Source organism: Bubalus kerabau, chromosome 13, assembly GCF_029407905.1.
Source record: "Bubalus kerabau isolate K-KA32 ecotype Philippines breed swamp buffalo chromosome 13, PCC_UOA_SB_1v2, whole genome shotgun sequence".
NCBI classification, from domain to species: Eukaryota; Metazoa; Chordata; class Mammalia; order Artiodactyla; family Bovidae; genus Bubalus; species Bubalus kerabau.
This window is the reverse complement of record NC_073636.1, coordinates 11,035,222-11,061,979: the sequence shown is the minus strand read 5'-3', so window position 1 is coordinate 11,061,979 and position 26,758 is coordinate 11,035,222. Positions and strand designations below refer to the sequence as shown.

The window sequence follows — 26,758 nt, the reverse complement described above, 5'->3', positions numbered from 1 at the left end:
CATTCACCATTGCAACGGAAAGAATAAAATACTCAGGAATATATCTACCTAAAGAAACTAAAGACCTATATATAGAAAACTATAAAACACTGGAGAAAGAAATCAAAGAGGACACTAATAGATGGAGAAATATACCATGTACATGGATTGGAAGGATCAATATAGTGAAAATGAGTATACTACCCAAAGCAATCTACAGATTCAATGCAATCCCTATCAAGCTACCAACGGTATTCTTCACAGAGCTAGAACAAATAATTTCACAATTTGTATGGAAATACAAAAAACCTCAAACAGCCAAAGCAATCTTGAGAAAGAAGAATGGAACTGGAGGAATCAAGCTGCCTGACTTCAGGCTCTACTACAAAGCCACAGTCATCAAGACAGTATGGTACTGACACAAAGATAGAAATATAGATCAATGGAACAAAATAGAAATCCCAGAGATAAATCTACGCACCTATGGACACCTCATCTTTGACAAAGGAGGCAAGAATATACAATGGATTAAAGCCAATCTCTTTAACAACTGGTGCTGGGAAAACTGGTCAACCACTTGTAAAAGAATGAAACTAGAACACTTTCTAACACCATAAACAAAAATAAACTCAAAATGGATTAAAGATCTAAATGTAAGACCAGAAACTATAAAACTGCTAGAGGAGAACATAGGCAAAACACTCTCCGACATATATCACAGCAGGATCCTCTATGACCCACCTCCCAGAATATTGGAAATAAAAGCAAAAACAAACAAATGGGACCTACTTAAAATTAAAAGCTTCTGCACAACAAAGGAAACTATAAGCAAGGTGAAAAGACAGCCTTCAGAATGGGAGAAAATAATAGCAAATGGAGCAACTGACAAACAACTAATCTCAAAAATATACAAGCAACTCATACAGCTCAATTCCAGAAAAATAAACAACCCAATCAAAAAATGGGCCAAAGAACTAAACAGACATTTCTCCAAAGAAGACATATAGATGGCTAACAAGCACATGAAAAGATGCTCAACATCACTCATTATCAGAGAAATGCATATCAAAACCACAATGAGGTACCATTTCACGCCAGTCAGAATGGCTGCGATCCAAAAGTCTACAAGCAATAAATGCTGGAGAGGGTGTGGTGAAAAGGGAACCCTCTTACACTGTTGGTGGGAATGCAAACTAGTACAGCCATTACAAAGAACAATGTGGAGATTCCTTAAAAAACTAGAAATAGAACTGCCATATGACCCAGCAATCCCACTGCTGGGCATACACACTGAGGAAACCAGAATTGAAAGAGACACGTGTACCCCAATGTTCATCGCAGTGCTGTTTATAATAGCCAGGACATCGAAGCAACCTAGATGTCCATCAGCAGATGAATGGATAAGAAAGCTGTGGTACATATACACAATGGAATATTACTCAGCCATTAAAAAGAATACATTTGAATCAGTTCTAATGAGGTGGATGAAACTGGAGCCTATTATACAGAGTGAAATAAGCCAGAAAGAAAAACACCAACAGTATACTAACATATATATTCCACATATACATGGAATTTAGAACGATGGTAACGATAACCCTTTATATGAGACAGCAAAAGAGACACAGATGTATAGAACAGTCTTTTGGACTCTGTGGGAGAGGGAGAGGGTGGATGATTTGGGAGAATGGCATTGAAACATGTATAATATCATATATGAAACAAATCGCCAGTCCAGGAATGATGCAGTTTGGGGCTGGTGCACTGGGATGACCCAGAGGGATGGTACAGGGAGGGAGGTGGGAGGGGGGGTTCAGGATGGGGAGCACGTGTACACCCATGGAAGATTAATGCTGATGTATGGCAAAACCAATACAATATTGTAAAGTAATTAACCTCCAATTAAAATAAATAAATTTAAATTAAAAAAAAAAAAAAGAAAGCTGAGCTCCAAAGACTTGATGCTTTTGAACAGTGGTGTTGGAGAAGACTCTTCAGAGTCCCTTGGACTGCAAGGAGATCCAACCAATCAATCCTAAAGGAAATCAGTCCTGAATATTCATTGGAAGGACTGATACTGAAGATGAAACTCCAATACTTTGGCGACCTGATGCGAAGAGCTGACACATTGGAAAAGACCCTGATGCTGGGAAAGATTGAGGGCAGGATGAGAAGAGGAAGACAGAGGATGAGATGGTTGGATGGCATCATCGACTCGATGGACATGGGTTTGGGGGACTCCGGGAGTTGGTGATGGACAGGGAGGTCTGAAGTGCTGCAGTTCGTGGGGTTGCAAAGAGTCGGATATGACTGAGTGACTGAACTGAATTGAACTGATGCTGGGAAAGATTGTGGGCAGGAGGATAAGGGGATGACAGAGGATGAGATGGTTTAATGGAATCACCAACTCAATGGATATGAGTTTGAGTAAACTCCAAATGTTGGTGATGGACAGGGAGGCCTGCAGGGAGGTGCTGCAGTCCATGGGGTCATAAAGAGTTGGACACAATGGAGTGACTGAACTGAACCGATTGAATTGAAATTGAGAATTGGAGCAAATTTTTTGCAAAACTGTTCTAAGTAAATCATAAATAGCAGATGGAAGAGCAAATCAAGAAATGTTTGGGTAAAGCTCACCACTTGAGTCCCAAATTATGATTGAATGACAAGTAGATGCCTTTAAACAGTTGACAGGCCATAAGAATAAATGATTCAAGGCTGAAATATTTCCCAAATTAAATTAACACGAAGAAAAATTATCCCAAGAAATATGACAAATACCTCCAATAAACACCACCACTTGCTAGTTAAAAAAAAAAAAAAAAAACATCTGATACCTAACCTATACAGCTACCCCAAAGTAAGAGCCTTAGCTCTGTACATATATAAACAGATTAAATTTTGTAAAATAATTTTTTCTTGAGAATATGCTACCGTTCTAACATTGTAATAGTCCAATACAAGAATTATACCTATTGATAGCTGCACTAAGCACTTCTACAAACATCAGTTAACTCATTAGCTATAATGATTCTGGAAAGGAAGAAGTTAGAAATATAAGTAAGCTGCAGGTTTTTCACCATGTCTTCTGACTCTAGTAGTCCTCTTCCATCAAACCACAGTTACTTCTCTAGTACAAACATATCAATACAAAATAAGTCTCTTACTTCACTCATGCTGCATACACTAATGGTAAATAGGTAAAATTTAGAGAGCTCTTCTTAGACAATCATGAGACAGACATATAAAGCCACAATATCTTCTCTTCTGTACTTCATAACAGGACCTTTATAACAACTTGCCAAGCTTCAACTGCAACATTATTCACGGTTTACAAAATTCCTGTCATTTTTTTTCCTTTTCTCAATTTCTTAAATTGAAATGCTTCTTTCCCAACAAATTACTTCTCACCTTTTAAAACTCATCCTTCTTCTAAAGTTGTCCTTGATTACAGCTGTCTTTCCCCAGATAAACAGGTATCTCTTTCCTTGTAGCTACCTTAGGACTTTATAGAATTTTCAAGTGTATCTTCATCACCTGAATGTACATGTCTACCTTGTTGGCTCTTAGACTGCAGAGGACAAGCTCTTAAAAATCACCTTGGTATACATAAGTCTTTAGTTCTTTTATTCAATAATTGTTTTTTGGGTTCCTGCTCAGTACGAGACACTGGAGTTTAAACAAAAATGTAGATAAAAGGTGTCAGGGATGGCTTTTCGAGAGATACTGCCTGAGTGAGACTTATGCAGTTCAAGGGAACAGAGGGCAGGTGCAGTAGAGCACCGAAGGCTGTAGCAAGATGGGAAGAGAAGCACACACACGAGAGGGTAAATATTTGTTCAAAGTACAGGGACAGGTGAGGAGGGCATCAGCAGTGGTTCAGGATTCCAGAGCAAAGGACAGAAAGGACGAGAGGTGGAGAGTCAGGCAGAAGTCAGATTATGAAAGCATCACGTGTCACTTTAAGACGTCTAGATATTAATGTGATTTGATGAGTGGTTCATGGTCACATGTGCTGTTGAGACAGGTGACTGTAAACACTACAGGAGATGGAATGTGAAGGGCATACAAATAGATGGAGGGAGAAGAATCTGAAGGCATTAATAATGAAAAACAAAGGTGATGCAGACCTGAACTGGGGGAGTGTTTCCAGAAATATTTAGGATATAAAACTTTCTGGGTCGAGTACAGAATAAATCTTTATGAAATCAATACATGTACAAATCCTGGGACCCTGAAGGAGTAGACTCTGCCAGTTACTCTATAAAAGGTTATTGATTGACAAGAGAAATGATCAGCATGAACTGTCTGAAGTTGCTTCTATTTATTGGGTGGCTTTCCTATGTCTCATCTTTCAGTGTTGAAAGGATTTGTGTAGGTGTTTTATTTGAATTTGTGCTTCTTGGACCTACCAAGCTCATTGGGAAACAAGAGGAAACAAGTCACTTGTAGAGATGTTAAAAACACACCAAAAAAACACTTTCAGTTTATAGCTTGTAGTCACTATTCTAGGAGATAACTGAGAATCTTGTAAATGCAAAGGTAACTTCTACAGGTGAGGAAAGAAAAGAAAAAAAATAGGAGTGAAAAAAGAAACAGTGTATGATTTCTTATGATAGCCCTGATTGTGACTGATTGAAGGCACTAAATTAATTGGTATTTATGGACAGCACGTATTAGATGTGGTTACTCAAAAGACTGGGCATCCCAGTAGAATAAGAATTGGTTTTCTATATACTGCTTTCAAATGATACAGCACTCCTTAAAACCAACATTCCTTCTGAACTATTCATTTATTACAAATAATACAACAAGTTGATATATTAGATGGATACAACTGAGGAGGTACTATGTAGCAAATTTCCCATGACTCCCATTATCACTGGGAAAGTGAATTCTAAAATATATAAAGTCATAGAAAACACAAGAAATATTTTAGCATTTGGCTTCACAGGTGCTCTTGCAGTCATACTGAATATAATTTATAACGAATACTTATGAATTAATAGCTACGTAAAAATATAGCTAGAAAGCCACATTTTGAGAAGGCAATCTCTAGATGTCTACCTAGGTCTCCCAACTAGATGCAAAATTCTAAATATAATCCTGCTACCCACTCTCAGGTATGCCACATACTAGCCTAAATGAATTTACTTTCTCCTAACTCTGTTTGTCATGTATGATTGTCTTACTATGGTCAGAGGAAGAATGCAAACACCTTTCTAAGAAATGCTGTTTGGCTGTAGGTTGCATAAAAGGAGTCAGCACACAGTAGATTTTCCCACAACATCTAACTTTGGAAACGTCAGTGCCCAGGTGGCCCAGGACTGAGTGCTCTGGGCTTCTTCACTACTTCACTACTACTTTTTGTTTTCTGTTTTCTGGCAGCTGAGACCTGCACAGCTGATGGAGTGTGTAATTCCCTACCAGAAACACCACTCCAATATTCACTTTTTCTTTATCTATTAAGGTTGTCAGGGGAGTGTGTAATTTCCTCGGTTCTGTCTTGTCACAGCAAACATTTGAAGCGACGGACATTAAAGCCCTCGGCGTGTCACAGCTCTCAGACAGTGTTACAGCTCCATGTTACAGCTCAGTTTTACTTAGAAAATAACGGAAAATACATCCTCGAGGCATGAGGGCACGCCAACCCAAAAGACACGAAGAGAAGAGATAAAGAGAGAGGGAGAGAGACAGAGCACGCACGCACGGGAGAGAGACCCCCAGCCCTTTGGCCCCTCTTTTTATATGTTTTTTTCCTCCCCCTGGACTTGCCCCATGTAAACTGGACTAGCCAGGAGTGCTGTTTGTTCTACCTGAGGCCCTCACTCCGGTCCTCGGACCTTCCTTTGTTCTATCTTTGGGGGCTCTACCCTTCCTTGTCTTTTAGCCAGTGCCATTCTGGACTCCTTTTTCCTATTCTAACTACCTAACAAGGTCATCTGTCCCAGATCTGTGGATGCTGACTGATTTTTGGTCATTGATTGTGAAATCAACAGACACTGATCATCAACTTGCAAATGCCTGGCTCTCTGACAAGTCTCATTACTGAGGCTCAAACTAGTAGAATCCCAACCTGAAAAATCTGGAAACAAAGTCTTCATTTATTAGAATGTGAGGAAGAATGCAACTCTGACCACCTCCTACAAACTTATTTCAGAGAATCACTTCCACATCCTCCTCTCCCCTAAACTCACTGCTCCTTCACAGCTTATTGTATCTCACTCGTCACTGCCATTCATGAAGAGATGCTAACCAGTGCGTCTCATTTTTTCTACTTTTTACTTTTCTAGTGTTACTTACATCGATTCACTCAATCTGTTTCCTATTCTGTATTCCATAAGAACTTTATGAATAATTTAATTGCCACGGAATTATTAGATATTAAAAATCTTGCATGTTTCAAAATCAGTGTAGTATTTATTGAAAATAACAATTCTAGCATTTAGGGAATGAACCCTATTAATCTGTTTTGTTTCAAAACTTTGTTTGGTTTGCTACATCATGCTAATGCTTCAAAGGATTTCTGTGAAACAACTGCCAAAAAATCAGCTATCTCAAAAAAAAGAAAAATAAAGTCAATGCCTTCCATATTCAAATTAGTCTACTTCAAATAACAAATACCAATACAACATATACCTCTGATGCCTGAGAGTTACTTAGAGGGGCTGGGGTTTCCCCTACTTCTAACACCACCACCCTTCTCCCCCACCCCCAGTATTCTCTGGAGCAACAATGAGCTTATCTCTTTTCAGTGGAAACACACTGGAGCCATCTAGAAGGAATTCTCTCAAGTGTCCTCATCAACTCCAAACTCACCTCCCTAAGGACTTACTTTCCTCCCTTCCTCCTGTCACTAGATTCTCTCCTCTCCAAAGGGTAATCTCTGGATCTGTGGTCTGAATTCCTCCCCCTTTACATTCCTTCTATGGATCATCTCCACCACTTATTTTTTCCTCTTTGCTTAGCAATGGTATCTTACACCTGTAATTGCTACTTCAACTCCTTGCTTCCCTCTGGCAATAAACACACTCAGAAAGAAAAAAAAAAAATAATGCTTTTTCTTGACCCTGTTATGTCCCGCACTATCCAATGCTCTTCTTCCAGATTTCTCTAAAGACAAGGCTACACCCTCACTACTCAGAGAGCTTGTTAGAAACACAGAATCTCAGACCTTCTGCTCAGCAACTGCACTTCCCACAAGGTCCCCAGGTAACTAATTCAAATGTGACAAACTCTGGTTTACACTGAGTCTGCTTCTACATGACTTCAACTTGACTTATTCTTCTAAAATCTTAGCCTCAACTTACCCTCCAGAGAAGGCAATAGCAACCCACTCCAGTACTCTTGCCTGGGAAATCCCTTGGATGGAGAAGCCTGGTGGGCTGCCGTTTATGGGGTCGCCCAGAGTCGGACATGACTGATGCGACTTAGCAGCAGCAGCAACTTACCTTCACTCTACCTTCACTTTGGAGACACTTCCCTCCAAACTGAAACTGCATTAGAAGTTGGAAACTTTCCAGTGGACACTGTAGCAGGCTGTAGGTTCCTTGATCTCCCCATCATGGCCCCTGCTCTCTCCTTTCCAGTTCTCTTGTTTTGGCCTAAGTGACACCATACTATAAAACAGCATCATCTCATATGACATCAATTTGCACACATTTACAGCTGAGCGCCTATGCCCATGTTCCTGCACAGAGGCTAATAACACACAGCTCTGCGTGCCCAGGGACCTCAATCCTGAATGCCTTCTAACAGCCAGGAAAACAATAAGACAAGGAAAACTCTGCTATTCTTCTCGGACAAGCTCACTTCAAATTCATCGCCCATGTCAAATACTCTCCCTTTTTCTAAAGACCTATCTTCTTTCTTGCCACCTTCCCCCATAGACCCTTGCTTCCATTTCCTTCATTTCCTCCCTGTACCCTATGGCTCTCTCATCCTTCATTCCCTCTTTCCTCTTATTTCTCAACCTTCCTGAGGTTGTAGAGTATCTTGAAACAGAACTAATAATTTTTTTCTTTTGGCCATGGATCACATGGAATCTTACTTTCCTGACCAGGGATTGAAACTGCACCCCCTGCATCAGAGAGTCTTAACCACACAGAGTCTTAACCATTGGACCAGACTGCCAAGGAAGTCCAGGAACTAATAATTTACCTCCTTAAATGGCAATCTCAATTTAATCTGTGGCTGACACCTGATAAGATACACTATCTCCCTCCTCATCTTTTTTGTCACTACACGTCCAACAGGTGATTTTCTCTGGCTGTTGGAATATGTCAGCAGTCCCGTTTTAATTCAACGTTCTGTCAAATGATTTTTCTATCAAATCCAGTTTTTACCTTCTACTTGTCCGTTTAATGTCTTTTTTTCCTCTTTGACCAGCAGCTCCAGATAAACGATCCACATACTTCTATGGAAGGCTCTCAGAGATACTCTGTTAAAATTAATACTGAGTTGTATGAAGATTTCCTAAACCTTTCTAAGAAAATACCCTACTTTTAAAAACTGCCCACGTTTAACCCAGTTAAGACAGGTTTTGCCAAGATCCCACAGCTGCTAAGTGTCAGAACCAGGATGCTGACTTCAGGCACGGTGCTGGATCACCAGGCAGCAGCCGCCTGCAACGAAGAGAGCAGGCCCTTCCTATCTCCTTCCATCGGTGCCACCTTCAAACAGGGCACCCTTACTTTCTGTTACTTCAAGTACGGCTTCCATGAAGATGCTCTGCACATCCAAAATGCTTTGAATTATTAGCGTAAAAATGAAAGTCGCTCAGTCGTGTCCGACTCTTTGCCACCCCATGCACTATATAGTCCATGGAACTCTCCAGGCCAGAATACTGGAGTGGGTAGCCTTTCCCTTCTCCAGGGGATCTTCTCGACACAGGAATCGAACCCAGGTCTCCTGCATTACAGGCAGATTCTTTACCAACTGAGGGATCAGGGAAGCCCTTGTTAAAACATCACTAAAGCAAACTGCTGTTGTCATAAGCCCACAAATTTGTCACTACCCCCCATACTTTTGCGTCTCTTGAAATGTTCCTTGAAGATCAACTTGACAATCCAAACCCAGTAATACTTTCAAGTTTCAAGAAGTATCTTTTCAATGCCAAAGTGGTAAAAACAAACAAACAAACAAAAACAAAACACAATTCAACCTGTTTCTCTCTGACCCTCTCTATCAGTTTTACACGTTTACATGTACCAAAGAAACATACATATGGTTGGGAAATTGAGACTGACACATACAACACACACACACTACACACTATTGTGTATGAAATAGATAACTAATGAGGACCAACTGTATAGCACAGGGAACTCAACATTCTGTAAGAGCCCATACGGAAAAAATGCTTTTAAAAAGAGCTGATATATACACGTAACTGATTCACTCTGCTGCACACCTGACACTAACACAATATTGTAAATCAACTGTACTCCAGTAAAAATCGAGGGGAGAACGGAAGGAAGAGACACAAACATTTGGCTACAGACTGACCTGGAATAATGCAGCAATTTTTAGATAAATGTCACTTCAGAATCCAAGTGTAGGGTAGGAAAATCAGGATATTGTCATTATCTTCAAATTAAAAACAATTAGTAGCCCGGTGGCAGCGGGCCGCACGCACTGGCCAAACCCACCGCCGGCGCCTGGCCGGCCCACGCGGAGGCCCGGGTTCGACTGCCAGCTGCTCGCCCCTCAGGCCAGACTGTGACCGCCCGCCCTCCCGGCTCTCAGGGCCCCTGGGCACTGGCGCGCGTTTCCCACCAACAGGGCCCCGTTTCCGGCTCACACGCCCCCTGAGGAGCAGGCCCGGCTTGCCGCTCACACGCTCCCCTCTCCCCGCTCCCCAACGGCCCGGCTCCCCGCTCCCCAACGGCCCAGCTCCCCGCTCGCACGCTCCCTGCTCACGCGCACCCCTGCCCCCGCTCCCCAACAGCCCAGCTCGTAGCTCACGCGCCGCCCTCACCCCAGTGCGCCGGGCGGCGCTCCCGCTCTCACAACCCCGGACGCCAGCCCGCGCTCCCCCGCCGCAAGCCCCCGGCGCAGGTGCCCGTCCGGCTCGCCGCCCACACAACCCCGCCCCCAGGCGCCGGCAGGTGCTGGCCGCTCACGCGCCGCCGACCCTCGCAGAGGCCCGGCGCCTGCGCCGGGGTTCTGCGAGAAGCCCGTGGAGCCGGCCCGGGAGCTGCCCCGCGCGGCCGAGGGAAGGCTGCCTGAGGCGGGGCGCCGTGAGGGCGGGGGCGGGCGGGCGTCTCCCCGGGCCGCTGCTCTGCAGCTGCACAACCGCGTGCGAGATGGCGGGTGTGCCTGTGGTTCCACTCCGTGGCTGTGGGCAGGTCGGTTTCGGCAGCTTCCCGCGCGCCGGGGACGCCGCCACTTCCTCAGCGACCCCCGCCGCCCCGCGTCCTCGAAGCCTCTGTGCGCGCGGACTGCGCGGTGGGCCTCTCGCCCCGGTGGCGCGCGGAGAGACCGGGAGACGGGCTGCTGGAGCTCAGGTGCGAGTTACACCGGGGAGGTGGGGACGGGGTAGCCCGGGCGTTAGAGCCGCGCCCTGAGGGCTGCGGTGAGTGTAGCCCCCCCGGGGAGCCGGCCATGCAAACACCCTCCCCTCCCCGCCGGGGAAGGGCGGGCAGCAAGGGGGCTCTGGGCGGGAGGCTCGCTCTTCACTCCCAAGGCATTTCAGAGAAGCGATGGGATTACTCTGTGTTTAGATAGCTGTTAGAGCGCTAGGGGCTCATCTGGTAAAGAATCTGCCTGCAGTGGGGGAGACCTGGGTTCAATCCCTGGGTTGGGAAGATCCCCTAGAGAAGGGAAAGGCTACCCACTCCAGTATTCTGGCATGGACTCTCGCAGAGAGTCAGACTTCGCAAAAAGTCAGACTGAGCGTCTTTAACTTCATTAATGAAGGGGCTTCCCCAGTAATTAAGGGGCTTCCCTCATAGCTCAGTCGGTAAAGAATCTGCCTGCAATGCAGGAGACCTGGGTTTGATTCTTGGGTTGGGAAGATCCTCTGGAGAAGGAAATGGCAACCCACTCCAGTATTCCTGCCTGGAGAATCCCGTGGACAGAGGAGCCTGGCAGTCTACAGTCCATGGGATTGCACGAGTCGGACACGATTTAGGGACTAAAGCACCACGCAGCACTTTGGGGAATGGATCGGATAGAAGAAAGACTGGTTCTGAGTGGGGAATAATAGACAGCAGGAGAGATGGATGTGGTCAACAGCCCGGTCGGGGGTCACTGAACACCGTGTCCTGAGACGACAGGACTTGTAGGTACAAGGACAGGGGTGGAGGTGAGAGGAGTAGCGGGGGAGGGGAGGGACCGCGTCTCTGGAGGCTTCTCTCAGGCAGCAGAGTAAACATCTGGCGGTCAGCAGGAAGAGCCTTTGGGTAAGGTGAGTTTTGTTTTGAACATTCAAAAGCACTTAGTCTGACACTTGGGCCATTTAACAGATGGGGAAACTGAGCCACTGGAATCAGGGATCAAGTTAAAGGACTTGTCTGAACTTGCAGCTGTTGGAAGCGGAGCCGCAACTTGAACAGTTTTCTTCAGTTCCAGTCTGTTATTCTTGCAACTTCAGGCAGTTACCTTATCTAAAAAGTTAGGAGACCACAGCGGGAGGTTCACTGGAGAAGTAGTACTCAGAGGGGCATTTGTTGTTCAGTCCCTAAGTCATGCCCCAGTCTTTATGACCGCATGTACTGAGGCACGACGCCAGGCTTCCCTGTCCTTCCCTGTCTCCCTGAGTTTATTCAAATTCATGTCCACTGGGTCAGTGATGTCATCCAACCATCTCCCCTGTGTAGCCCCCTTCTCCTTCGTCATATCCTCCATCTTTCCCAGCATCATGTTCTTTTCCAGTGAGTTAGGACTTTACATCAGGTGGCCAAAGTATTGGAGCTTCAGCTTCAACATCGGTCCTTCCAAGGAATATTTAGGGTTGATTTCCTTTAGGATTGACTGGATTGATTTCCTTGCTGTCCAAGGGACTCTTAAGAGTCTTCTCTAACACTACAGTTCAAAAGCATCAATTCTTTGGTGCTCAGCCTTCCTTATGGTCGAACTCTCATATCCGTACATGACTACTGGAAAAACCATAGCTTTGACTATAGGGACTTTTGTCTGCAAAGTGGTATCTCTGCTTTTTAAAACGCTCTCTAGGCTTGTCATAGCTTTTCTTCCAAGGAGCCAGGGTCTTTAAACTTCATGGCTGTAGTCACCATCCGCAATGATTTAGGAGCCCAAGAAAATAAATTCTGCCACTGTTTTCATTTTTTCCCCATCTATTTGCCATGAAGCGATGGGACTGGATACCATGATCTTAGTTTTTGAATGCTGAGTTTTAAGCCAGATGTTTGAGGAGGGTGGAGTCTTTCCAATAAGTCCCCAGTAGGGTGGGAAGACTTGGCCACGTGGGAAGAAAGGAGCCCAAAGGCACAGACAGTGCCCACAGGTGCTGGCTTTTCAGAGTGTGAGGCCAGCTGTCTATTTCGCTCAGACTTGAATGTTGGTTTCCCACTTTGGGAAGCAGCAGGGTGGAGGCGGGGAATCAGGGGTGAACTTAGAAGTGTAAAATCACTGGCTCTTCTGGGTCTTAGAGGGCGTCGGTGCACCTTTTCTTGCAGTCCTGGCTGCCTTTGGGGGCTGGCCATTGGGACAGCTGAGCTGGGTTAGACTAAGAATTGGTCTTGATCTGATTGACCCCTCACACCCTGGACGCACACATGCTTTCGAGAATCATTCCTCCCTGGCAGATGGTAGCTGGTTTAGGGCAGGGACTCTGCCTTTTTCATTCCAGAATCCCTCATGGTTAGGTGCTGTGTTTGGCCAATTGGAATGATGCACTTTGTATCTGCAGAACTGATCATCGTTTGAGTCTTTAGGAAAATTATCTTGAGTTCCCAGGGGCTTACAGCTGGAGGTGGGAGCACAAAATGATGCAATTCCCAGTGTAAATTTTAAAAATTTTAAGTCTTAAAAAAAAAAAAAAATTTAAAACTGAAAACTCAGTTGTATCTTTACAAGTTTATTTCATACTTGTCTTTTATATACCTGCTGATATCCTAATCATGCAAGAGCTTCAGCTGTCCCTTAAAATAATATTTGTGATAAACGGAATATTTAATTGAATTCTAGTAAATCAGACTTTTCCATGATATCTTTTTAACTAGTTGATGAAAAAGTAGGTACAAGTCATGCTTTCATTTTTCATTAGAAATCATTTCTTACATCCAAGCAGCGTTGAATAGTGTAATTTTGTAGTTATACCCGTAGTGCTAAAGCATTTATTTTTGCTCTAACAGTAGATGAGTTGCTTATCATTGTTTTGTTTTGAGGTGGTTTTTTTTTTTTTCCTGATTGTCATTGTTACAGCATTATTGGGGATTTGTTTGGCAAAAATTTTAATTGAAATATAGTTTACTTACAGTGTTTCAGGTGTAGGGGTTGCTTGTTGACAGACATTATGTAGCATTTATGAATTTTATAATTCTAATGTTTTTATCCTTCCAAGGGAAATATATTTAGAAATTTGCCAAAGTAGGTAGCAGAAAAACTCCTTTGGCCTTTCTGTTTTCCTAGCAGTGTGTAGGTTTTTGTTTTGGTTTTGTTTTTTTTTTTTTTTTTTTTGGTAGTAACCTTTTAAGATCCTTTTCCAATAAATAATAAGTTATTTCCATGCTTTTGTCTTGTGTTATTACTTCTGTAGACTATTGGGTTTTTGTCATTAGCTTTATTGAGGTATAATTTATGTACAACACCATACACGTTTTAATAGGGTTTTGACAAATGTATACAATCCTTGTAAGCAGCAACCCAACCAAGATTTCTGCTATCCCAAGGATTCCCTTTTCTCTTCTGTGGCACTGGCTACCTCCCATCTGCAGCCAAGGATTTTCTTTCCCCTGCAGATTATATTTGTCTTTTTTATTGTATTTCTGCAGTCAGCATGCCAGTTTGTACATGCAAACTTTTCTGTACAGGGCCAGTGAGAAGCATACAGTGTGTACTCCTTTCTGTCTGACTTCTCAGTACAGTGTCTTTAAGAGTATCCTTAATGACTATATTGATTGTGTATTTTGTTAGTAATTCATTCCTTTTTATATTTTTTAATTGTGGTAAATGATACAAAACTTAAATGTTGCCATTTCTAACCATTCTTCTGTGTCCACTCCAGTGGCATTAATTATGTTCCCATTGTTGTGCAACCAGCACCCCTGTTTCCAAAGTTTTTTCATACCTCCAGATAAACTCTATAGCTTTTAAGCAGTAACTACCCTCTCAGCCTGGTAGCCTCTAATCTACTTTGTTTCTGTGAGTTTGCCTATTCTAGACATTTCAGATAAGTGGCATCTTACAATATTTGTCCTTTGTGTCTGGGTTATTTCACTAAGCAGTGTTTTCAAAGTTCATGTTGTTGTATGTATCAGCACACGTTTTTTTGACTGAGTAATATTCCATTGAATAGACATACTTTATATGAACATAGATTTTCAGTTCTCTTGAGTGTATACCTAGGAAAGGAATTGCTGGATAATATGGGAATTCGAAATTTGACTTTTTGTGGACCCACAAGGCTGTTTTCTGTAGGGCTGTACCATTTGACATTCCTCCCTGCACTGGACAAGGGTTCCAGTTTCTCCCCATCCTCTCCAACACATGTCATTATAGCCATCTTAGTAGGTGTGGAAGGACTATTGGTTTTTCATAAGGTACATAAGCATAGAGTATTGCTACAAACTTGGTGGGGTAATTTTACATGTTTCAGGAGGATGGACTCAGGCAAGTTCTGGAGGAGATGACAGCTTTATACGAGCAAAACCTACCTGATGTGTAAGTTGGTAAGTTGATCTTTTAAAACAGTTTAAGAAATGTGATATTGATGTCAGATCATCTTAACATTAGTTTTTAGATATGATTTTTTTTTTCTTTAATTCTTTGTGAGCCTGATCATACCCTAGCTATACAGAAGCAGAAGGATTTGTGTTAATGGTTGTTATGTCTCTAGGGACCAAATAGTGCTGGCACACGGTGGCTGTTCGATAAATACTTCTTGTCTGACTGGTGTGACTTGAAAGGAATTAGGGTGGATGCGAAAGAGATGACCTAGGAGCAAGTAACAGACCTGACGAGTGAAGTGTGTTGTTTCCTCTGCTTGTTTTCATCAGGTGAGGTCTTAGTGGGTCTACAGGGAGAACAGGCAGTCTGCAAATTTAGCAGGAGTAGCAGTGACTTCCGAAAGCTCGAGTGAAGTTGGTTGGGAACTTGTGCTGTGGAACACTGCAGCTTGGTAGGCTAGAGGGTTCTGGAATTGCAGACTGTATAGAGCCAAGCATGGTAGCTGGCACAGAGGAGAATTTGAGCTGAACGACAGACTTCAGAGGACCTGCGATTGGGTGAAGAAGACTACTGACTGCTGGAGGAAAATTGAGTTATTGAGAGCTCATCCTGGAGAAAAGTATGTCTGCAACTTGAGATTTCGTCCCTGGCCTTGTTAGGTAGTGTTTTCATCAGCTAGTTGGGCATAGAAATCAGTAGCGTGTTGTTAGGGTGTGTGGAGTACACAGAACAGTAGGAACACTTTGCAGTGTATTTAAGGATAGATACTCATGAACGAGGAACTTATCCGCAAGAGGTCTGCAGTAAATGTAAGGGAAATGGAAAGTCCTGCACTCAGGTTCCCAAGTCCTTCATTTGTTCATGCAACAGATAAGCACTCAGCAGTTTTGAGCTGATAAAGGGCTCTGGTGTTTCAGTTGTAAACAGCAGAATCAAGAGGTTTGCCCCCGTGGCCCTCAACAGTGTCTTGCAGAAGGCAGAGGTTAAATGCAGGTAACGCGTGTCCGAGTACCTGCCATGAAGGAAAACATCACACTGGGAAAGAGAGAGTCATGCACTGAAAACATTGGTAGATTGAGAAATCCTGGAAATTCTCTCTGAGGAAGAGATTCTTCAGCTGGAGCCTGAAGAAGTGGGTTTTAGCAACGAAGTTACTGTGGGCAGAGAGCATTTTTTGGAGGAAACAGCATGTGCAAAGGCCCTGAGTCTTGAAAGAGGGTGGGATGCCCAGGGACCTGGTCATTCCCAAAGGCCAGTCTGGCTGGAACTTAGCAGGCCAAGGGCAACACCAGGGGAGATTTCTGAGCATGTGGGGCTGGTGGTGGCATGTTTGTGTTCTGAGGACCCCCTGCCCCATGTGGATAGTGGATGGTGGTACTGAGAGGAAGCATGGTGGTCATGGAGGTGACAGGAGGGGTGAGCCAGACTAGGGGAAAGGAGAGCCGTTTACACACTTGTTTAGGAGGTGACTGAACAGGCCTTGGTCCGGTAAGGGAATGATTTTCCTGTATTTGTACCATGGGGAAATTCAGGATCCAGAATTCTGTGCCCTATCCTCCTAGTTTGGTTCTGGGCAGGACAGTCACTATTACCAGTTTCTGGTTAAAATTCTTTGTCAGAAGAAATCTATTCTTATTTAATTGTTCATGTGGAAATGTGACTTTTTAAGGAAGTTCTTGTGTTCTTAATCAAGAACTTTGATGTTAAGTTTGGTGTATTTTATATGTGCTATTTCATGATAATCAAGAGCACATTGTAAGCAGTGTGGAGAATAAATCTAACGTTTGTAGAGTGGCAGAAGTGTCTAGAACAGATCTAGAAGACATGGTACATCTATATACATGGTCCATGTACGTCTCTACATGGTACAGATCTAGAAGACAGGGAACATATATTTATCTCTATTTTCAGGGCCTAGAGCAGACACATACATTTTGTATTTATCTCTTTCCTTTTAAAACTGCAAAGTAGATACTTAGTAATTTTGTACACCTCCTTTTGTTTTGTTCCCCCCCCCCCTTTTTTTTTCAATTGTGGTAAAGGTACACACCAGGTAGCTCAGTGGTAAAGAATCTGACTGCCAATGCAGGAGGTGCATTCCCTGGGTCGGGAAGATCCCCTGGAGAAGGAACTGGCAACCCACCCAAGTTCTCTTGCCTGGAAAATTCCATGGACAGACGAGCCCAGCAGGCTACAGGCCATGAGGTCAGAAAGAGTCACACACGACTTAGTGACTGAGCACACATACCACTGAGAGTATTCAAAACACTCATAGTGTCATACAGCTATCACCACCACCACCTTCTCCAGAACTCTTCATTGTACAAAACTGAAACACCACACCCAGGAAACAATTGTAGATCTGATTGGAAAGGGTGATGCTTGTCTGATATCTAAGGAGACATATATTTTATAGGGGAAAACCAAAATGTTCTCCCTCTCTGTGTCAAGGACCCTAAAGTACAAACATGCACATGGTTGAAGATCAAGAAATATTTCCTGGACGAGTGGAGGAGCATTTGACTTTAGAGTCCTTTGCTCCCTTTATGGGAATGAGGATTTGAAAGTGCTAATACCATAGAAAGAGGACTCCGATGGTATGGGGAGGGAGGAGGGTTCAGGATTGGGAACACGTGTACACTCGTGGCAGATTCATTTTGATATATGGCAAAACCAATACAATATTGTAAAGTTAAAAAATAAAATTAAAAAAAAAAAAAAAGAAAGAGGACTCCATGGGATGAGAACATGATGAGGCCATAATCTTATGCACCGTGATATTCAATCTCTTATCCCATCATGAAAAAGGGATTCCAAAAAATGAGGCAAAAGTTTGTCTTTTGGAGACAATGGAAATTAATCAGTGTGCAAAACCCAATGTGTCACATGGCTAAACACAAGAATGGGAGTGTGATCCTAGGCAAATTAGTTAGGTATTTAAATTCTTTTTTTTAATTTAAGTTTGTCCACACAGCTTGCAGGATCTTAGTTCCCTGACCAGGGATTGAACCTGTGCCCTCAGCAGTGAAAGTGCAGTGTCTTAAACATTGGACCACCAGGGAATTCCCTGACTTTTCTATTTTATCCTATTAGCAAAAGCTCTGATGTGGAGGCAGAGCTAAGAACTATTTAGGTAGGTTAACTACTAACCCAAATGGCTAACTACAAGTATGGAGTCAGTTGTTAGCTGCCTTTGAAAATTTGACTTGTACTCAATAGGCATTCTTTTCCTTAAATGTCTTATCAGGAATAACGCAAAGTCAAGTGGACGAGGTGATTTGATACCAGCCATCAAGTTTCGACACTGGTTTTTGCTAAGAAATCAGCGCTGCGCTGGAGCCCACCTGTGAGCTTCTCTGTGTTTGTGGGGGTGGCAGGGAGCAGTGGAGGGCTCCCATCCCAGTGGGTGTTAGAATTCTTGGAGATGTCTCTCTTTTATGAGTGTTCTTAATTTTCTCTTTGTTTCCATTTAAACATTTTTTTATCATGGAAAATTGCAGTATTCTTAAAACCAGGAAATAATATTACAACCCCCACCCCCATGGAGCCATCATATACGTCAAACAGTTCTTAACATTTTGCCATAATTGCTTCATCTTGTTTTATGTGTCTAGGCTAAACATGAGACATTTTACCACTGAATAGTTTTGTATGCATCTTTAAGAAATAAGGACCTTTGGGGCCTTTTCTCACTGTAGAATTGACCTATGACCACTGTACAATTCTCATGCCTAGAGCAGTGACCATCCCTTCACAGCATCCATCCAGTCTATTCCTCTTTTCCCTATTGTCCCAAAGGTGTCCTCTTACAGTGGTTTGTTTGCCTCCAGCACCAAATCAAAGTCCACGTGTTACCTTCTGGTGGTTCAGTCTAAAGCCTCTCCTGATCAAGACAACTTCTGCTCCAATGCTGTGTTAATGGTCTAGATATGACCGGCTGCTTCGGATTAGTGCCCTCAGGTGGGATTATGGCAGTGTCTTGCCAAGTGCTTTACAATTGCACATGTCTGCTGAAGAAGTAAGTTAGCACTCTTGTTCAAATTTGTAAATTCAGAAACTGGCTGAGGTTCTGGCTCAGCTTCTGTAATAGTATTTATAGTATTTGTCTTTTTGTTTTAACATTTGCTTTTCAGTAGTTTTTGGTCTGTTTGAGAATGGTAGGACTAATTCTAAATGCTGTATGGAAAACTACTATTAACAAAATAAAGGGTCCCATTATGTTAGTCGCTAGAGATCCATCAGTAGGGTTCAAAACTGGCATGATTATTTGTAGATTTTACATAAAATATGTGTGTGTACATACTTTGCTTGGGGCTTCCCAGGTGGCCTTTGTGGTAAAGAACTTGCCTGCCAGTGCAGGAGACGTAAGTGATGCGAGTTCGATCCCTGGGTTGCGAAGATCCCCTGGAGGAGGGCTTGCAACCCACTCCAGTATTCTTGCCTGGAGAATCCCATGGACGAGGACCCTGGTAGGCTACAGTCCATAGGGTCGCAGAGTCGGACACGACTGAAGACACTCAGCAGGCACACATGTACTTTGCTTATCTTTGTGAATATGTGTGATGAATTCTTGATTTGTCCAGTCACTGAGGCACAGGATTTAAGGACACAGGATTTAAGGCAAGAAACTCGTGTAGAAATGTTGGCTCTGCTTCTGTGAGATCCTAGGCAGGTGACTCCATCTCTCTCTGTGTCTAAATTGCCTCATTTGCAAAGTGAAGCTCATAGCAACTGCTGCAGTGACTTCAGACACTAACGACCTAGTTAGACCAAACTTCATAGGCTAAGACTGCCCTGACTTCAGATACCAGCTATGGTTTGGGGGTTCCCAGGGCCACTCTCCCTTCTGACCAACTGGCTGCAAATTCAGAGGTTCCCACTCTCCCCTCAGGTTTGAGACTTTTAGCCTCTTGATATCATTGCAGAGAGGAGAGGGGAGCTAGAAGTAGGGCTCCGTCACCTGTGATTCAGTCTGTCATAGTTTGATCCATCGATGCAGCCTGTGCGTGACACTCGAGGGTTGTGTGAGCTTCCCTGGTTTCCATGACATCATGTGCATTGTTCCACAGCAGTGTGCCGGGAGGGTGGTGTGTCCTGATTCCTCAGGGAGAGGAATCAAAGCTTCACATCTGGGACCCTCCCAGACCTCACCCTGGGTGTCTCTTCCTTTGGCTGGTTCTAATTTGTATTCCTTTCACTACAGTACAACAGTGGACATCAGGACAGTGCTTTCCTGGGTCTTGTGAGTCATTCTGTGAGTATTAAACCTGAGGGAGGGGGTGTATGTGTGTATGTATGCACGCACACACTTTACTAGAGAAGATTATGAAGATGTTTTTCTGTACAGTCTTTTCGGAGTTATCTTGTTTTATTTTTCACAAGATATCTACGGTAGTGGAATAGATTTTTGTAAATAATGTACGAGCCAAGTTGCATGTGTGTGTTTGGTGCTGGGGGGGGCTTTCTTTTGTCTTAGTCCGTTTGTCCTTATACTGATTTCATACTGCTTAAATGATTGTAATTTTGTAATACTTCTTAAGTAAGTTTTCCCATTTTGTTCTTCTTTCTCAAGTGTCTTGACTATTTTTGGCTTTTTGAATTCCATGTAAATTTTAGTCTTATTTGTCAAGTTTGATATTTTTAAACAATTGGAGTTTTGATTGAGAATGACTTGGATCTATAGATCAGTTAACATTATTATAATACTGAATCATCCAGTCCTTGAAAGTGGTATATCATTCTGCATTATTAGGTACCAATATGCAGAATGACCAATACCTACTGTTCTAGGTACCAGTGCTTGGTTCATAATAGGCAATCAATAATATTTGTAGTTGGAATGAATGGTCATAGTAAACATGCATGTGGGCATGTGTGCTGTTTTTGAAAGGCTTAGTGTACAGTTTCTGCAAGTTTATTTTCTTACAGCTTTGTCAAATAGCCATCTTTATGTTTCCAGATGGACTGGTTCCATGGTTACAAAAAGTCCGTTGCTACCTACATGAGGTCATTGGCAGGAGACCAAGGTTTGGACATCACACAGAATATGAAACCTCTGAAAAGCCTATGTGTAGAAGTAAGTATATCTTTTTTTAAAAAAGGGTGTTTCTTTAATGCATAGAATGGGCTTACTTTTGTCCAAAGGAGGGGGTATATGAATATATACTAGTGTATATAGGCATATAACTTGGAGATACCATGGGTTTGGTTTCTGACTCAAAATAAAGCAAATATTCACCAAAACATGTCACACAAATCTTTTGGTTTCCCAGTGCATGTAAAAGTTACGCTTATACTTGTCTATTGAGTATGTCTTAGCATTATATACATATTTTATTGCTTAGAAAATCCTGCTCTCTGACAATGCAGGGTTGACACAAATCATCAGTTTGTAAAAAAAAAAAAAAAATCAATATTAGAGAAGCACAATAAAGCAAAGCACAAACAAGAGAGGAAACATAAACCCAAGCCAAAACTTTGCCTGTAGGTGGTGGTGGGAATAGGATTGAACAATTAAAATTTTCTGGCTGTATCTGTTTTTAAAGTTTTAACTTTAGAACCATGTAAGCGTCTTACACATTGTTAAAAGAAAATGAAATCAAAGTGAAAAACCAACCCAAAACTCTCTTTGACATCTCCTTCAGTTTCCTTGCTGTCCGTGCTGACCTACATATATATTCATTGATTTGGCATTTTTCTTCCTCCCCATCAGAACTGTAGGTACATGTACAGTGCCCAGCTACTTGATGGTTGCTGCTGCTGCTTCTGCTAAGTCGCTTCAGTCGTGTCCGACTCTGTGCAACCCCATAGACAGCAGCCCACCAGGCTCCCCCGTCCCTGGGATTCTCCAGGCAAGAACACTGGAGTGGGTTGCCATTTCCTTCTCCAATGCATGAAAGTGAAAAGTGAAAATGAAGTCGCTCAGTCGTGTCTGACTCTTAGCGACCCCAGGGACTGCAGCCCACCAGGCTCCTCTGTCCATGGGATTTTCCAAGCAAGAGTACTGGAGTGGGGTGCCATTGTCTTCTCCGACTTGATGGTTACTCCATAATAAAAAATAATTTAGATATGATAAAACATCAGTTTTTCTTTTCAGGTGCGGTGTCTAAAAGACTACGGAGAATTTGAAGTTGAGGATGGTACTTCGGTGCTATTAAAAAAACATAGCCAGGTATTTACTGTCTTAGGATACTTTAAATTTTCTAAGAGTGTCGAATGATGGAAATGTTGGAATCAGTAGCAAACTAAATGCCACCTTGCGATGATCATTTGTGTCATAGGCATTAAGTTTATCATAAAATATCCTTTTATCCTTTTTCTAAAAACTTGAAGCAAACATTGCATGTAGTCAGAAAGGGATAATACAGTTGACCCTTGAACATCATGTATGGATAATGGGTGTAGTCAGACTGCCCGCTCCCCACAGGCTCTAGACACATGGGCTTCTTTTGTGGCAGCAGCTTGGTAGTTGTGGCATGTGGGCTCTGTGGCATGTGGATTCTAGGGTTTGTGGGCAGAAGCCTTCCTCTTGATGAGACTTTGTCTCTCAGTATCAGTCTGTAAAACTGGAGTAACTTAAAAGCATCATCTACTGTAGTGGACATCAAGGGGCTTCTAACATGTCTGAGCACATCTGAAATAGGTTTTCTATAAAATCTGTTATAGATCACCCACATAATGTGAAATACTAATAGGGAAACATTTTCCTGCCATACAGTCCTTTATTCTTGACTCTATGGGGCATGTTTCTCATCGCACAGAAATGAAAACAAATGTCTTTAGTAGACATTGGAAAAACTGTTCAGTGAACAACTCCATCATTTTCTTTTCTTTTTCTTTCCTTGCATTTCATAGTTGTAAGACTTAAAAATTCAGTTAAGTTAGACATCAGTCCTTGGCCCATGGGTCTTCAGGACTGGTTGGCAGGAGTTTCTTTGGTCGTGGGTCCCACGTGAGGCCTTTGAGTTTGTAGAGAACTGTCAGGCACACGGTGCTGCTGAAATGGCATCCGCTTCCTTGAGTACTTGCTGTACTCGCTCCTTCGGTTCCTTTCTAGATTTCTCTATGCTGCACTTTCTAATACACTGTTTTTCATTTTTACTCAAGTATTTATGTCTGTCTAGTCTTTGAGATTTCTTTGGTCACCTGTGAGCTTAAAAAGTCTTCTTGCCTCACTCCCTGCACCTCCCCATACCAGAATTTAATAAATGTTCCCTTTTGTGTTAAGCCTTGCTGTTTGGGAGGGAATGAGACCAGGAGATGCCATTCCACCTCAGAATGAGAGCAGTGTGCTCTCAGCAGATATGGAGGATGAGTCTTAGCCGGGCACCACCTTCCTCACACACAGCATGTGGCCAGCATCCTTGGGTTACAAAGACTTTTCATCCTTGAAAAATATGGGAGAAGAGTTGCACTGTTAGAAGAGGATTGACCGTTCAGACATAGATCCTCGAAGAGGTTTAATGGAGAAGACACTCCTTCTGTTTGCCTTCTTAGCGAACTGTTGCCACACCCTTTATGGTCCGTGGCCCAGATCACCTACCTGGCTTTCCTGTGTTTAAATCTTAAAATGCAAGCACTGAGGAGAATACCTACTAGAATTCATAAGTCTTTAGTTTAAATTTAACTTAAGCAAGGAATGAATTTGTGTATAAAATTCAGATATTAGCACAGCTCTAAGTACCATCGATTTTGGTTGATGAAAATAGCAAATATACTTAAGCTTAGCCTTTAACTACTTCACTGGTGCAGTTTGAAATATTCATCGTGCATTGCTGCTTTTTAATGACACAACATGTATTTTAAAATGCTTTTCATTCCTCTCTCTTCCTCCCCCTCTCCCCTCAGCACTTTTTGCCTCGGTGGAAGTGCAAGCAGCTGATTAGACAAGGCGTTCTGGACCATGTGCTGTCATGACCCCTGGCCGGATGGCTGCTAAGACTCCCTCCTGGTGTGAGATTGCACCCAACCAAGGCCACTTCTCCACCTCCCTCTCTACCTCCCCAAGGCCCACTGCTTTTTGGTTCTAAAATGGAGACATTCTTTAAGCAGGAATGTTTGGCGGAGGAGTATGGTTTGTTTGTTTTCTTTTTTCTTTTCATTTGGATGTTAATTTCTCTTTTTTTCATTTCTGAATATAATTCCATTACCTTCCATGGTAAACATATTTGTGAATCTGTGTTGTCTGATTGTACTTTGAAGTATCGGTTCTCAAAAGAGAGTTTGCACTCTGGCCATACAGAGAATCCACACACACCCACTCTGCTGTCCACAGCTCTAGAGCAAAGTCCAAGATCAGGATTCTAGCAGATGCTGTGCTTAAAGAGAATGCTTCCCGGCTCGTATACTGCCATCTTCTCATTCTGTCCTCACAGCGTGCAAGAGGTTTGATTTTTCTATTGCACAGGATTCTCCCTTTTGTGTAGTAAGCTGTATCTGTAGTTACAACGTTCCTACAATTCCCAAAATACTATCCTGTGTTTCAGTTTCATGAAAGTAAACATTTGTTAGATGTTCATCTCTTTTAAACATTGAGGAAGAGTTTCACCTAGGTGTATCAGATCAGATCAGTCGCTCAGTCGTGTCCGACTCTTTGCAACCCCATGAATCGCAGCACGCCAGGCCTCCCTGTCCATCACCAACTCCCGGAGTTCACTCAGACTCACATCCATCGAGTCAGTGATGCCATCCAGCCATCTCATCCTCTGTCGTCCTCTTCTCCTCCTGCCCCCAATCCCTCCCAGCATCAGAGTCTTTTCCAATGAGTCAGCTCTTCTCATGAGGTGGCCAAAGTACTGGAGTTTCAGCTTCAGCATCATTCCCTCCAAAGAAATCCCAGGGCTGATCTCCTTCAGAATGGACTGGTTGGATCTCCTTGCAGTCCAAGGGACTCTCAAGAGTCTTCTCCAACGCCACAGTTCAAAAGCATCAATTCTTCAGCACTCAGCCTTCTTCACAGTCCAACTCTCACATCCATACATGACCACAGGAAAAACCATAGCCTTGACTAGACAGACCTTTGTTGGCAAAGTAATGTCTCTGCTTTTGAATATGCTATCTAGGTTGGTCATAACTTTGCTTCCAAGGAGTAAGCGTCTTTTAATTTCATGGCTGCAGTCACCATCTGTAGTGATTTTGGAGCCCAGAAAAATAAAGCCTGACACTGTTTCCACTGTTTCCCCATCTATTTCCCATGAAGTGGTGGGACTGGATGCCATGATCTTTGTTTTCTGAATGTTGAGCTTTAAGCCAACTTTTTCACGCTACATTTTCACTTTCATCAAGAGGCTTTTTAGTTCCTCTTCACTTTCTGCCATAAGGGTGGTGTCATCTGCATATCTGAGGTTATTGATATTTCTCCCGGCAATCTTGATTCCAGCTTGTGTTTCTTCCAGTCCAACGTTTCTCATGATGTACTCTGCATATAAGTTAAATAGGGTGACAATATACAGCCTTGACGAACTCCTTTTCCTATTTGGAACCAGTCTGTTGTTCCAAGTCCAGTTCTAACTGTTGCTTCCTGACCTGCATACAGATTTCTCAAGAGGCAGATCAGGTGGTCTGGTATTCCCATCTCTTTCAGAATTGTCCACAGTTTATTGTGATCCACACAGTCAAAGGCTTTGGCATAGTCAATAAAGCAGAAATAGATGTTTTTGTGGAACTCTCTTGCTTTTTCCATGATCCAGCGGATGTTGGCAATTTGGTTCCTCTGCCTTTTCTAAAACCAGCTTGAACATCAGGAAGTTCATGGTTCACATATCGCTGAAGCCTGGCTTGGAGAATTTTGAGCATTACTTTACTAGCGTGTGAGATGAGTGCAATTGTGCAGTAGTTTGAGCATTCTTTGGCATTGCCTTTCTTTGGGATTGGAATGAAAACGGACCTTTTCCAGTCCTGTGGCCACTGCTGAGTTTTCCAAATTTGCTGGCATGTTGAGTGCAGCACTTTCACAGCATCATCTTTCAGGATTTGGAATAGCTCAACTGGAATTCCATCACCTCCAATAGCTTTGTTTGTAGTGATGGTTTCTAAGGCCCACTTGACTTCACATTCCAGGATGTCTGGCTCTAGGTGAGTGATCACACCATTGTGATTATCTTGGTCTTGAAGATCTTTTTTGTACAGTTCTTCTGTGTATTCCTGCCACCTTTTCTTAATATCTACTGCTTCTGTTAGGTCCATACCATTTCTGTCCTTTATCGAGCCCATCTTTCCATGAAATGTTCCCTTGGACTTCTGGCTCACACTAAAAGTTGTGGGAGGAAATTGCACTGGAAACCCAATCTGTGTGTTAAGAATACACAGATCATGGGCTTCACTGGTGGCTCAGTGGTAAAGAATCTGCTAATACAGGGTATACAGTTCAATCCCTGGTCTAGGAAGATCCCACATGCCACAGAGCAATTAAGCCTGGGTGCCACAACTATTGAGCCCATGCTCAAAAACCTGGGAACCACAACCACTGAGCCCTCGAGCCACAACTAATGATGCCCCTGGCCCTGAGAGCTTGTGCTCTGCAACAAGAGCAGCCCCCCCACTGAGAAGCCTGCACACCACAACCACAGAATAGCACCCAATCCCTGCAACTAGAGAGAAGCCCAAGCGGAAAGGAAGAACCAGCACAGGCAAAAATAAATAAATAAATAAAATTTATTTATTCGTTTGTTTGTTTATATAAAAATACACAGATCATGACCTGCTGAACAAGGAGGCACAAAGTGGGTTGGCAAGTAACTCCCTCAGCATCCAGGTACCCATTCTGAGGACGTGAAAACCCCAGGGTCATTTTGATTGAAAGCACGGTTTCAACATACTCACATAAAGGAAGTAAAGTTATAAGATTTATTGCTTCCAAATCCCAGAAATGGGGGCAGGGACACAATGAGCTAGGGGAAGGCAGTCTCCCACTTGAGCCAGAACTAGA

General features: G+C 43.0%; 1 protein-coding gene and 1 pseudogene across 1 annotated transcript; one reads left to right on the top strand and one right to left on the bottom strand.

Moving 5' to 3' along the window:
• Positions 1 to 10,036, bottom strand: part of LOC129626153 (patched domain-containing protein 3-like) — a 42,822-nt pseudogene extending 32,786 nt beyond the window's left edge.
• Positions 10,037 to 10,252: 216 nt separating this feature from the next.
• On the top strand, positions 10,253 to 23,990 carry LOC129626202 (DNA replication complex GINS protein PSF1-like). The gene is made up of 5 exons (XM_055545386.1): positions 10,253 to 10,487; positions 20,036 to 20,086; positions 20,792 to 20,908; positions 21,929 to 22,003; positions 23,680 to 23,990. The coding sequence occupies exons 1-5, from the start codon at positions 10,287 to 10,289 to the stop codon at positions 23,746 to 23,748; spliced, it is 513 nt and encodes a 170-aa protein (XP_055401361.1). The 5' UTR covers positions 10,253 to 10,286; the 3' UTR covers positions 23,749 to 23,990.
• The last annotated feature ends 2,768 nt before the right edge of the window (positions 23,991 to 26,758 follow it).